Genomic DNA, 12,742 nt, shown 5'->3' with positions numbered 1-12,742 from the left:
TTTTGAATATAAATAATGAACTATTCGTATTTGATTCAACCTTGTATACTAACTACACTTCAAAATCACAAATATTAATATTCTTACAGATTCTATGTTGTATCATTTTATCATATGATTATCGCACATTTTATACTAAAATTAAGATTGAAAAGTTGGGGTGCGTTTTTATGCGGGAAAAAAAAAAGCATTTTGTTTGAGGTAAACTTACTCATAAAAACAAAACCTATGTATGAACAGTATGTTTTTTTTTAAGTACAATTTGAATTAATGTCGTACAACAAAAATAATTTTGTTCCGCTTTAATTAGAAAAACCAAAACAGTGACCTGAATGTAAGCCGGAACGAATACATAACTATTGTTGTAGTACACACTTACCAACAAGACAGATGAATGATTCCAACTATCATTGGTTGTATTTTTATAAGCGGTACACAGCAATGACGAAGACAAACAGAAAAAGGTTATAACGTTTGACAAGCTTTAAAGAAAAATTACACATTTGACAGCAGGTGTGACTCAGTTTGACATTGTGATGTTACATTTCTCAAACACACAAATTTGTTTATATTGTTAAACATGCTTATTAAAAATGAATTTAGTGATGGGATTTTCGATACTTCGATACCTCGATACCTTCGATACTTGACGGTATCGCAAAGTAACGAGTATCGAAACTGTAAGTTCGATACATTTTTTCGATACCGGAATGCTTGTTCATTTGTATTGAATTAAGTTTTGAGTCGCAATCGTACAAAATACAACTACAGTAGAACCTCGATGATACGTTCCCGTTTCATACATTATCCCGTGTCATACGCCGATTAATTTTGGTCCTGCCGAAAGTACTATATATTTACAATGGTTTACTTTCCTTGAACATACACTTAAAAATCATTAATTTCCCGTTTCATACGTTTTTACGAAGCGGAAAAGTCCTAAAATTCACAAATTTTTTTGTTAGATATATTCCTCCTGATAAATTACGTTTTAATTAATGCTTTTATTTTAAAAACGTTCATTTTTCATCCGATTTTACTCATTTTTTTTAAAATTTTTTCACGGTTCCTCGAAAACTGGTTGTTCTTACGGAATGGTCGTTCGGGAGGGATTCTACTGTATACAACTTTCTACAACAGTGTACTTTTTTCCACTGCACAATTTTCCATTTCCTGAGTATTTTTAATAATTTTAGGTTTTTCCGGCAACAGTAGATCAAAACTGAAAACCTTAGCTTATAAGGATATTACGTCTTTCTTACAGAAGCACACTTGTAAACCCACTGCAAGATGTTCGTCGTCCAATAAGCAACAGCAGGTTAACCAACCTTGGAACTTGATGGAACTAGTGCTATGCAGTATATTGCCATGCAGCAGTCAAGTTTTGAATAAGCGGCACACCATACTTTTTCAACACATTTTACAGAAAAAGTGCATGAGGGTTATTTGGGTAAATGCAATAATATGAATGTAAGAAAAATTAATTATTTTTTAAATATATCATTCACAGGCCAGGTTTGTTTTAAATAGAAGTTGAGTGTAGACAGATGTTTCCGTTTGATTTTTGGCAGAGGATCCGAGTAAACTTTTACATCACTGTTATCATTTAATGTTGTCTTCGTAATTGAGAGAGAAAACCTCATCAGCCAGCGAGCTTACTACTGCAGTAAAGAGAAACTAAGAAAATGCTGGTTTTCAGGCTCATTGTGGCAAAAAAAAAAAAGTATTTCAAATTTTGGTGGGAACGTCTAGGCAGATAGGTACTAAGATTATAAATGATATAAGCAGCTGCAGAGACTTAATGTCTTTGTTCTTTCAGTGAGTTTTGCCTGTCTGTGTTCCTGCCCAAAGGGACTCCACTGTGACTCCACAGTGATAACTGACTGGAATTGGTGAGTTTCGCCAGTTCGCAGAGAAGTGATGTTTTTGAAATCTTGAATATTTTTACGAATTGCGGTTGAATATCTTTTGATAGAATACTGATGAAATATTGACTTACAAAAATATACTTGACCACAGTAGGCAACAGAAATTTGGTGTTTAGTTTGTGTCTATTATAGTCAACATTTTTTGAACGCAAGTGATGGTTTATACTAAATGTGAAATTTTGCTTCAGGGGAGATGAATTGAAAGTTGACAAAATGATTGCTGGTTTTTTTCTCTGTTGTAACTGTTATGCCCAGATATTGCCAGTCTCAAGCATTGCATATTTCATTATTTATGATGCAGTGATGAATTTCCTTGCCACATATTTGCCATATTTATGAGTTAGTTTTTTCAATTGCATTTATTAGATTTATTTACTCTTATTTTACTTGTTGACAGTAAGATAGATGGAAGCACAGAACTAGGGATGGGGCGAATCCTGATTTCCTCGAATCCGAATCCTAACTCGAATCCTCGACTGGAATTGCCGAATCTCGAACCCAAACCCGAATCTTTTAATAGATGATGTCCACATATCTAATGTAAGTGAGATGTATTCTGCTTGCACTAAAAGTCCCTTGACTTTATCACATGTAGATTGGTACATTTCTGGTATAAGTGTGTATAAAGACAAAAATTTTTTCTTGAGAAATTTCAGTTTTAGTACAGATTAGCGGTTAGGATTTTTTATATAAATAAGCTAGAGGTCTGCGAGCCTAAGAATTTTACTTCGAGCCGAGCTGGAGCTTTTGTGGTACAGTTACACTTTTGAGAAATTATTTTTATCTTAAACTTAATATCATGTTTGAATAAAGTATTAAAATGAAGTGGGCTTATTAATTTTGGGTAACTATTTACAGTGTGTGTTTACATTTTGCAATGCTAGAAAAAAAATAACATTTTTTTTCATTGAATCTTACCTGTTTCCATTGGTTCATTAGTAACTGATATCATCCAACTAACATAACCAAGTACAGTAAAACCTCCATTAACGAATATTCTATTTAACGAAAAACCCCATACAACGAAATAAAATTTTGGTCCCTCCGAACCGCCATAAGATCAATGCTGTTTTAACCTCTAAATACCGAATTTTATTTGTTCCGAAATAGTGAAATTCCCTTTACAACGAACTGCCGCTATTGAAAAAACACGCAAAAATAAACATCTCCTACAAGACATCCACTAATTTTTTTGCATTCACTGCTTAAAAATACGTGCGTATAACCTTAAAATAATAAGCAACATCGCGGAAGGCAATAAATAAACAAAGCATCATGGATAACACACGTCGTGTATACATGCCACACTTTGTTCAAAATGGCGGGTACATTTAGCGCTAGTGGCGGAAACCTCTCGTACCATCGCTCTGGCAAGACGAACAACTAGTGTATTTTGCGTTTCTATGGTTAAAGATGCACACACGCAAATATTTTTAACTATGGTGTAGTACAATTTCCGTTTTTTCAGTTTTCACTGTTTATTTATTTCCACACGTAGTTACGGAAAACAACACGTTACTACTGTAAAATGAATTCTAATCCTAAAAAGCGGCGACAGATTAACGTTAAAATAAAATTAGAAATTTTAAATGCAGTTGATGAAAGTGGGAAAAAAAGTGATATAGCTAAACGTTTCGACATCCCGGCGTCTACACTTTCGACCATATTATCCAACCGGGAACAGATCGAAAACAACGCTTCTCTGGTAGGGACAAATCGAAAACGTGTGAAAGTATGTAAAAATGATGATTTGGACAAGATACTTTTTGACTTGTTAATGGAGGCTAGGGCATCAAACATCAACAAAGGCATGCCAGGAAGCACTGGGGATGGGAATTGATAATTTCTAAGCAATGGTTGGCCATTAAACAAGTGTATTATAAGTACTTTTTCATGTTTAATTCCTCATATCGTATTAAACAGTCAGAAAGACAGTTCTAGCCATTTATGTGAAGCTTTATGGTGACTAGAAATATATCGTGCGAAACCTCCATTTAACAAACCCCTTTACAACAAACACTACAAATTTTGGTCCCTTGAGATTTGTTAGATAGAGGTTTCACTGTATATGTTTGTGTAAATGTAACATATCTTTGGAAAAATTTCACCCTTGTCAATTTTTCTGGAGTCCTTACTGAGCTTCAACAAACTTAGCACCAAAAATCATGTTGTTTGAAAAGTACATTCACATTGTTTCAACATTTCCACTTTTCAGCACAATAATTCTGAGAGAGATTGTCACAGAGTATTAAATTCTATTCTTTAATCTATCATTCAGAACAATAATTTGTTCTGCACGTTCAGGAGTTAAATTAGCTCTACGATTGGAGATAGTGTTTCCAGCAGAAGAGAAGTGTCTCTCGCTGGCAACCTGCTTGGCTGGAATGCTTTAGTAAAATTGCTTAACCTCAAAATTAGTGTCATAAATATCTGTAACTGGTCATTAAAGTTTAATCAATTGAAAGTAATAAAAATAAAAACATTTTACTTCATTCAATTTACACTTGCAAAAAAAACATACACACTACATGGAAATTAAAGTCTTTTTCAATATCCTGAAGTCTGAAATATGTTTACTCATGTCATTAAATGTAGAGCTGTATTGAAGAAGCCGATTTTGCCAATATTTAGTTGAATCGGTATTTCTGCCGACTTCCGATACAGTACGCTCGTTAATTTTCGGCCGATATTGCTGAAAAACGAAAGAGACTGCCATAACCTAAAAATCCACGAGTACCATTTTCACTTTTCGTAGTAGTACTGCATTCTTTCAGATCACATTATTTCTTAGCAACATGTGCCAACCGTACATATCAAAGTTTAACATCCTTTTTTTTTTTAACAATGTTCTTTAATTTAATATGTCATAAATAAATAATACATTACTATCACGGTAAATATACATCTCAGTTGTTACGGTAACTATAGTGAAAATATGGTAGCTATCATGCTTCTGTAGTAATAATGGTATTCTACAAAGAATCTTTAGTTCTTTTTATGGTAATTATCTTAAAATAACTATTGGGTTTGTACTGTAGTTATGGTACATCATCCATATTTCTTCGTATGTTGTTGTTCATTTGTCTTTTCTTCATATTTACGTGCCATTATTTGAGACAAGAAGTTTCAGAAAAAATTTTAACTGACATTATATCACACATTTAATGGCGTAAATGACGAGACCTCGGGCAATTTAAACGCTTTATACGGAAATACCTACCATGCAGGACCTCGTAAGCGAGTTTTACTGTATTTTTTCCCCGTAAATAGTAAAAACCGAATCCTTTGACGAATCCTATATCAGACCCGCCGAACCTTTGAATCCCTAGGATTCGGCGGATTCGGCGGATATTGGATTCGGTCGCCCCATCCCTACACAGAACATTTGAGGTATCAGGGAAGCAATTTATCATTGCTCACATGGAGGAACCATATGAGTATTTTCCTGAAGTGGATTTTGGTTAACGATGACAAGTTGCTTAACAAGGAATCACCTGGGAACCAAACTGTAGGTGAAGATGTGTTAGGCAGGTTAACCCCGAAAGAAAATGAAAATTTTTAATTCATGCAAGCGTGTGTTTTGTAGGGGGACCCCACAAGCACGGAGAAGTGTCGGTTGATGTGAGGCTCGAGTCTGCCGTCACGGCTGGAGGGCTCGGGCGAGCTGTGAACGTGCATTTGTGCTCTCACGGTGCTCCTGTGGAATACAGACGAGTGTTTTACAGCTTCCAGGCTAAAGAGACGACATTCATAGTGTTGTGTGTGTGGATTGACTGGACACCGATGTAGTGAGTTGTGTTTAGGTTTAAAAAAAAAGTTATCATTCAGCAATTTTGACATTTTTCACCCTCCAATAGTTTATCTCTCTGGAGGGAAACAATTTGGTCAAATGTAAATTGTGGTGTTGCCATTTGTTTTAGTTTGTCCCCCCCCCCCCCCCCCCAAAAAAAAATGTGGTTTGCCATTGGATTGTACTTAGCACTGACTTTAAAATTAATTTTAATGATGTGCTGTAGTTTTTTTTATTAATGAGAAAAGAAACAATTTTATAATGAAATAATTTAGAGTATTTACTGAAAAACTAATTATTGTCATGTGTTCAATATTACTGAATGAAAACCAGTTATAATAAATTAACCACAGAATATGGAAATTAATATAATTGTAATCAAAAATAGTTTCTAAAATCGCTGCTCTGTTTTGTTTTGCATTTGTGTGTTAGTTCATTTGTGTGTTCATGTCTGCAAAGTGTTTTTATTACCTGTATGTTTTGAATCGTAAACTTAAGTTAGTGTGTAACACCGTGAGTTGGATGATATTTTAACATTTATATTTGTGTAAGATCAAAGACAAGATACGTATGAAAGTGCAATGTGTTCTCACGGTGCTTCCTGTATATTATAGACAAGTTTTACAATTCTGCAAGAGAGAACTCGCTAAGTGTTCTGTGCAAACTAGTTTGACAAGACATGCACATGATGTGCCATGTGTGAATGCAACTGTAACATGTGTAGCTTCACTGTGGAACATAGTCCATATGCATTTATGTTTTCTTTTTATGTTAATTAATGAGTGAATTTGTTTCTTTAACTAACAAAGCCATCTAAATTAAAAGAAAACAACTTTATGATAATTTTTGTGGATATGTGGGAGTGTGCTCATGTGAATGTGTGTTTGTATGTGTGCATGTGCATTTGAGGCCTTATATAATTATTTGAATTTCCATTCTATTTTAAACAAAATTAAATTGGTATTTTGAAAAAACAGCATCATTCAAGAAGTGAATATTGAAGTTATTCTCAGGCGTAGATTTGTTGTACATACTGTGTTGGAGTAGGCTTAGTATGTGTACATATAAAATCTTAATTTAGGAATTTTGTGTGTCCACTATTGTAGGTAACAGGCTATAAAATGAATATGAATCAAAAGGATTAGATTTTAAAATTTTAATAAATCTGTGAAATAGTTTTGCCTTTGTTATGTAGGGGATTTACCATAGATCAAAATATTCAGTTTTGGAATTTTTTTTGAATTTATAGCTCCATTCATATTTCACAATTCATTTTATATAACCTGTTTTTGAGTAATAAATATTAAAGAGAAAATTTCAATTTGTGGCAAGAATATTTTCCTTCCAGGAAGTTTTTTTTACAGGTTTGGTAATGTTCAAGTATAGCTTAAGTTTATGTAATTGTTACAACATAAAGTAATGTAGCCTTTGTATAAAAATAATAATCGTATGCCAACTTGGTATATTAACTGTGCGTTAGTTTTACCTTACACAAATGTTTTTGGAAAATAAAGTAGTTAAAATGGTAGTGTTTTGTTATATGTATTTAAAAAAAATGCTGTTGTATGTAAAGTTGAGATAATAAGTAGATTATTTTTAGCATGCAATTCTGCATTTGAAACCTACAGAACTGTGTGTTTTGCATACACCAGTGTCTGAATAAACTTTGGTTAACTATGTACATTTTGTGTGTTCACAAAAAGGAATGCACAGTTTTTATGATTATTATTTTTGTCAAAGTGATAGTGAACCAGTGTTTAGGCCTAAGTGTTATTGTAATGTCATATGTCATTTGCTGATAATTTTAACGGCTGCTTGGAGGGAGAATAACCGCGGTTGTGGCGTCACAAAGGGACAAAGGGGTGCTAATGTTGTGGTAGTGGTGACAAAGTGTTGTAAAGCACGGGCCTAGAATTTCTTTTTTTTTGCAATAACCTCACTAGGAGATTTGACTGCTAGTAATGTCACACCTCTAACAAATAGTCTTTTTTAATTTTTAATTTTTTTGCACTTCTGTAGGCTGTAAGGTGTGTAATGCTGCTGTTTGAGGTATATCAACATTACTGTGTGTCTTATTGTTTGCTCACCTTATTAGTAAAATCACAGGCATTTTTGATCATTTAATGTTATGTGATAGATTTGGATTGTTTTGTTGTTGAAATTTTGTATGAGATGCAAATAAGTAAGATTTTTTTTGTAAGTTTTGATTGTTTTGTGAAACACTGCCACAATTTTATGTGTTAATAACATCGTGTTTATGGTAGTTGAGTACATATAGTAACAATTTTTTTTGTGTAATCACCTAGATTGAGTACTACCTGATGCAGACAATAAAGCAGCCAAGCTTTGTGTTGTAAATGGCTAGTGCACAGTTTTGTCTAAGTTCAAGTGTGTGAAGCAGCTGTGTTTTGTCTTGAATTGCAAGCACTTTTTGTCTAATATTTGATCAAAATTCATGCACGTGGGTCTCAAAGCATTTTTAAAAATTGTAAATGGATCATTACCTAACCAGATATTCATGTTATGCTTTGGACAAGAGTTCTTATAGTTACATTATGCACATGTTGAGAAATGTGCATGAGAAAAATTGGTTAAGGTGGTCTATTCTTTATTCTTTAAATCACAGTGAATTAGATGTAACCAGTGTTCATTATGGAAAATAATTAATAGACCCCAACTAGGGACAAGATTTTATTGTTTTATTTTTAGTCCGATTTGGTTTTTAAAATTTGTGAATTTAATGTTTATAATGCTATAAGTTCTGATTTTTTATTCCCCCTCCCCCCACAAAGACTATATTATGTGACTAAAATAATTATTAATACATATTTCACCAAAATAGTAGAAAATTTATCTTCTGATACATGATGCATTTATACTACAAATTAAGCCTGGACAGTTTAAAATAAATCAGCATGCATGTGTGTGCAAAGTATACAAACATCATTCAGGAAAAGAATGATTTAATTAAAGATGCAAAATCAATGAAAGATAAGTTTTTGTACCAATATGAGTACAAACTTCATGCCGAATAAATCACAGTTGTCCAATTTAATATTTTATAAAATTACATTTGTGAATAAATAATTTTATGATTTCATTTTGGTGCTGTATGGTGTTATGGTATATAGATATGCTTTTCAGTGTTTGAATTTTATCATAATCCACTATAAAATCTTCTCCCTAATGATGAACTAGTGAATTGGAAGGCAGGAAGTAGTGATTAATGTTGGTTTTTTAAATTTGAAAAACTTTGAGTTAATTGTAAGCTTGACTTTATAGCACTCCACATACTTCAGCTGATCTCTGTTTGCCCAACCACAGAAATGGTGTAAATGTTTACAATTGTTTGAAGACTACCATCAAATAACCTCACAAAATTTTCTTGTCTCTAGGTGTGTGTTCTGGCTACTGATAAAAATAAATTTTATTTGGAAACACACAAAGTTTAACTTTATTCCATGTTCAGTTTTTAAATTTGTTTCTAGTTAATACTATTACGATATATTTTGTAGCCTAAACATTATTGGTGAGTGAATATAAAAAGAAAACCACTAGCATCAGTCAATGAAAACTAAATGATTTCAACAGCGTGATGCTTTTGTTTTTGAATACAGCAAAACCCACTTTTTTTTGTAAGGGATCAAGAAAGGATTTAAGGTAACAAGGACGTGTGGTATGAAAGAAGTTCAAAATGTATTAGCACTTTTTGGAATGGAAAATGTACTTGGGGAATGTAAAGAGGGGTTTTGCTGTATATTATTCTCATTATTTCTCATAAGTAGAGACCTGCAAAATTTGCGGGTTCAATGACCTCCAGGATAGACTCTACTACACTCTACACACTCGGGCAAATACCACCTGTTCATTGGCTGCTGACTTGTGAGTTGTCTCGACTGAGTGTCTGTGATTCGACACTTCTTTGAGCGAGGGTGTCTAATTGGCCCTCATTAATCCAGATTAACAGTGAACCAGTGGTAGAAGCAGCGCTAAGGTATAATTTGAATGTAGCATATCACAAAATGAATCCGTGAATTTTGCAGGTCTCTACTCATAAGCTGTTAAAAAGGTTGTTTAATTGAAAGACATAAGGAATTAAGGTTTTAAGATTGCGTACTATCTTACTTGTATTCATAAAAAGATAAAAATACTTTTTTTTTAAAGTTTGATAAAGCAGTTGTCACTTGTCATGTAGATTACATAACATCACTTTTTTCTCCACAGCTGTGATGTACATTGCCATTGGTACCAGTAATTGTTGTATTAATTTTTTTGCACATTTTTGGTCAAATATGTATTTTACCAAATAAAGAGCACCTCTAGATGGATTTTTAAATTCACTTTGTTTCAGGCATTCACTGATATATTGCTAAACACCTTGTAGAATTTTCTGTATTGAAATGCATGTATTATGTGAAGTATTTAACTACCAACTAATTATTCATGAGGGGTTATAATTGGATGCTTTAATCTAGATGCAGATCAGCAGTACTCAATTTTGATCATTGCATTTTAGGTAACCCATTTATGCATTGAAGCTGGTGAGGAATGTCTAATTTACCTCGCTTGATACAGCAGCAGTGGTGAGAGACTTCTCTACCTGGAGTATGGCAATGGTGGAGGGTATCTGCAGGCTCATAAAACTAAAGTTAGAAAACATCAAATAATATAATGGTTTTTCCATTAGTCACTAAAATTGTTTGATGAAAACTATTTTGATCACCTTGAACCCAAACTGGTTTAAACCAGTGTGGGATGTGTAAATAAAAGGAGGCTGTATTGTGTGCACTTTAGAAAATATGCTTGTGAAATAAGCAAAATACTTTTGCTAAGGGTTGTATGTAAAATTAGTAGCACACATTTATTACTTTCAGCTGTTTGTTGAGATGCACATATGAAAAGGTTGTTAATAGTAAAAGTCACTAATTTTGGTGTTCGGCAATCCAATGTACATCCGGTAGGAACACCTTCACAATGAAGATGGAAAGAGTACAGTACTCCAAGAAAGTTATGTATAACTTGTTTGTGTCAATAAGAGTTAATGTTTTTCATACAGATCCATGAGTAGAGACCTACAAAATTCGCGGATTCATTCGGTGATTTGCTAGAATTCAAACATATACCTCTTAGATAATTTTGCTATTGGCTTACTGTTCATCTGGACGAATCTCAACCAGTTGTAAACCCTCAACCAAAGGAGGATCGAATCACAGACAAACCAGCCGAGACGACTTACAAGTCGGCAGCCAATAAACTTGCGTTATTTGCTCGAGTGTACAGGGGTATGTGCAGTCTATCCTGAAGGCCATCGAAACCACAAATTTTGCAGGTCTCTAGCCATGAATTATACTGGATAACTAGAGACCCCGAAAAATAGTGAAGCGCGAAATTCACGAAATAACGCAAAAAATTTGATACTTTAAACGAATTTTGCGACTTTCCTTTGATTTTGACATAGTCGCGAAATTCACGCTTTTTCGCACTAAATAATGTTCTTATGTCGCAAGTTCTATTTATTTACTACATCATAAACATAAGCGTGAAATAAACATAGACTGAAAGACTAGTGCCGTGATATTATCTTCGTTGCAAATGAAAACAAAATGTAACAAATGTCAACAATCGATATGTGCGCACTACCAACATAACAAAATTGACTCCACAGTTTTCGTGTTTTGAATAATGGTCGTATCTGCCGCAAGGCGCACTGGTGTAGTTTTTCTAACCTAATTTAATCGCATGGAGCTAAGATGGCAGTCATTTTTTCATGCACATATCTATGAGTGTTTACAACTACCGTCCACATATTGTAAGTTTTGTGATACAATTGAATATGTGGCTAAAATGCCGAAAACTTGGACAATGTTTGATCGCGAAAGAGAGATGAAATCGGATTATTTTATATTTTTGATCAGCGGGACAAAATTATGATGAGCAAGTTCTGCAACGCAAAGACACGTGCAAAAAGCATGTGGCAAATGACACACTCAAAACAAAAAAGACAATTATTTTGTCAAACATTCTACCGTGTCTAAACAAATCTCGATAGGCGACAGCGTGAATAAAGCAAACAAGCTTGAAAGTGCAGAAAAAAAGAATTTTTTTCTGATTTTGTTAATATGATGCTGTAAGTTAACATTCCTTTGGAAAAAGCTGATCATCCAGCTATGAGGGAATGGTGTAACACCCATGTTGAAGGTTAGCCTTATTTATTTAGAAATATTTTCCCCCACTAATAAAAGTTCATAAGCATATGTAAGCCTACAATATTATCAATTAACTTACCTGTAGGCCCAACTTACCTTTACTTCAAATAAATATGCAAGTACCTCAGATTAACAAACACATAAATAGGATGGATTGCATTGTGAAATGGTGAGCACACCACAAGATATTTTTGACTGATTGATTGATGGTTTTACTCTGTAATCCAGCAGTAATCTTGAAAAGGTTAGGTTAGGCTAAGAATTGTTTTGAGTAAATGAGCCCATTAATGTTTTCAGCGATAACCTTATAAATGCTACGTATTTATAAGTATATTGTAAGTTATGTATACATTTTAGGTGCAGGGGATTTGCCATCATCAGCCAACACTCTTACAGAAACTTATGTCCCAAAAATTGGCCAGGCAAATAAGGAAACAGTAAGGCTATGAGGTTTTTTTTACACCGCCAATGGCATAATTTTTTCACAATTTTTTGGGGTCTCTACTGATTGCTTATTTTTACACAGATTTTTTGCACCGCTTGCTTTTTTTTCACACAGACTTTTAGCACCGCTTTAGTCATTTTTTTTTTACACCGAAATGAGCCAGTTTTATTTACCATTTTCTGGGGTCCCTATGGATAACATTAAGAGAAAGTTTTATATTCATTCATTTGCATGACATTTCAAAATAAATTTTGTGGTGTGTGTAAAATAAGTGTTGGGTCTACTCCAGTTTAGAATCTCATATTTGTGATTTGATTCTTCAAATCACATTCCATTAAACTTGTAGGCTCACATATAAAAAAAAGTATATTAG

The 12,742-nt window shown here is 33.5% G+C and overlaps 1 protein-coding gene across 2 annotated transcripts in view; it reads left to right on the top strand.

Annotated features, from left to right (window-relative positions):
- The window catches only part of LOC134532703 (lamin Dm0-like), a 33,461-nt gene extending 24,297 nt beyond the window's left edge, over positions 1-9,164 (top strand). Inside the window, exons 10-11 of one of the 2 annotated variants that reach the window (XR_010075171.1) lie at positions 1,820-1,892; positions 5,515-9,164. Coding sequence is in view for 1 of the 2 variants with exons in the window: in XM_063369459.1 (XP_063225529.1) it covers positions 5,515-5,553 (39 nt within the window). In the remaining variant the exon portion in view is untranslated. The remainder of the gene's footprint in view (positions 1-1,819; positions 1,893-5,514) is intronic. The other variant, XM_063369459.1, reaches the window with a different exon arrangement.
- Positions 9,165-12,742: the final 3,578 nt, after the last annotated feature.

This window comes from Bacillus rossius, chromosome 6 (assembly GCF_032445375.1).
Source record: "Bacillus rossius redtenbacheri isolate Brsri chromosome 6, Brsri_v3, whole genome shotgun sequence".
Taxonomy (NCBI): Eukaryota; Metazoa; Arthropoda; class Insecta; order Phasmatodea; family Bacillidae; genus Bacillus; species Bacillus rossius.
This window is presented reverse-complemented; position numbering and strand designations above follow the sequence as displayed.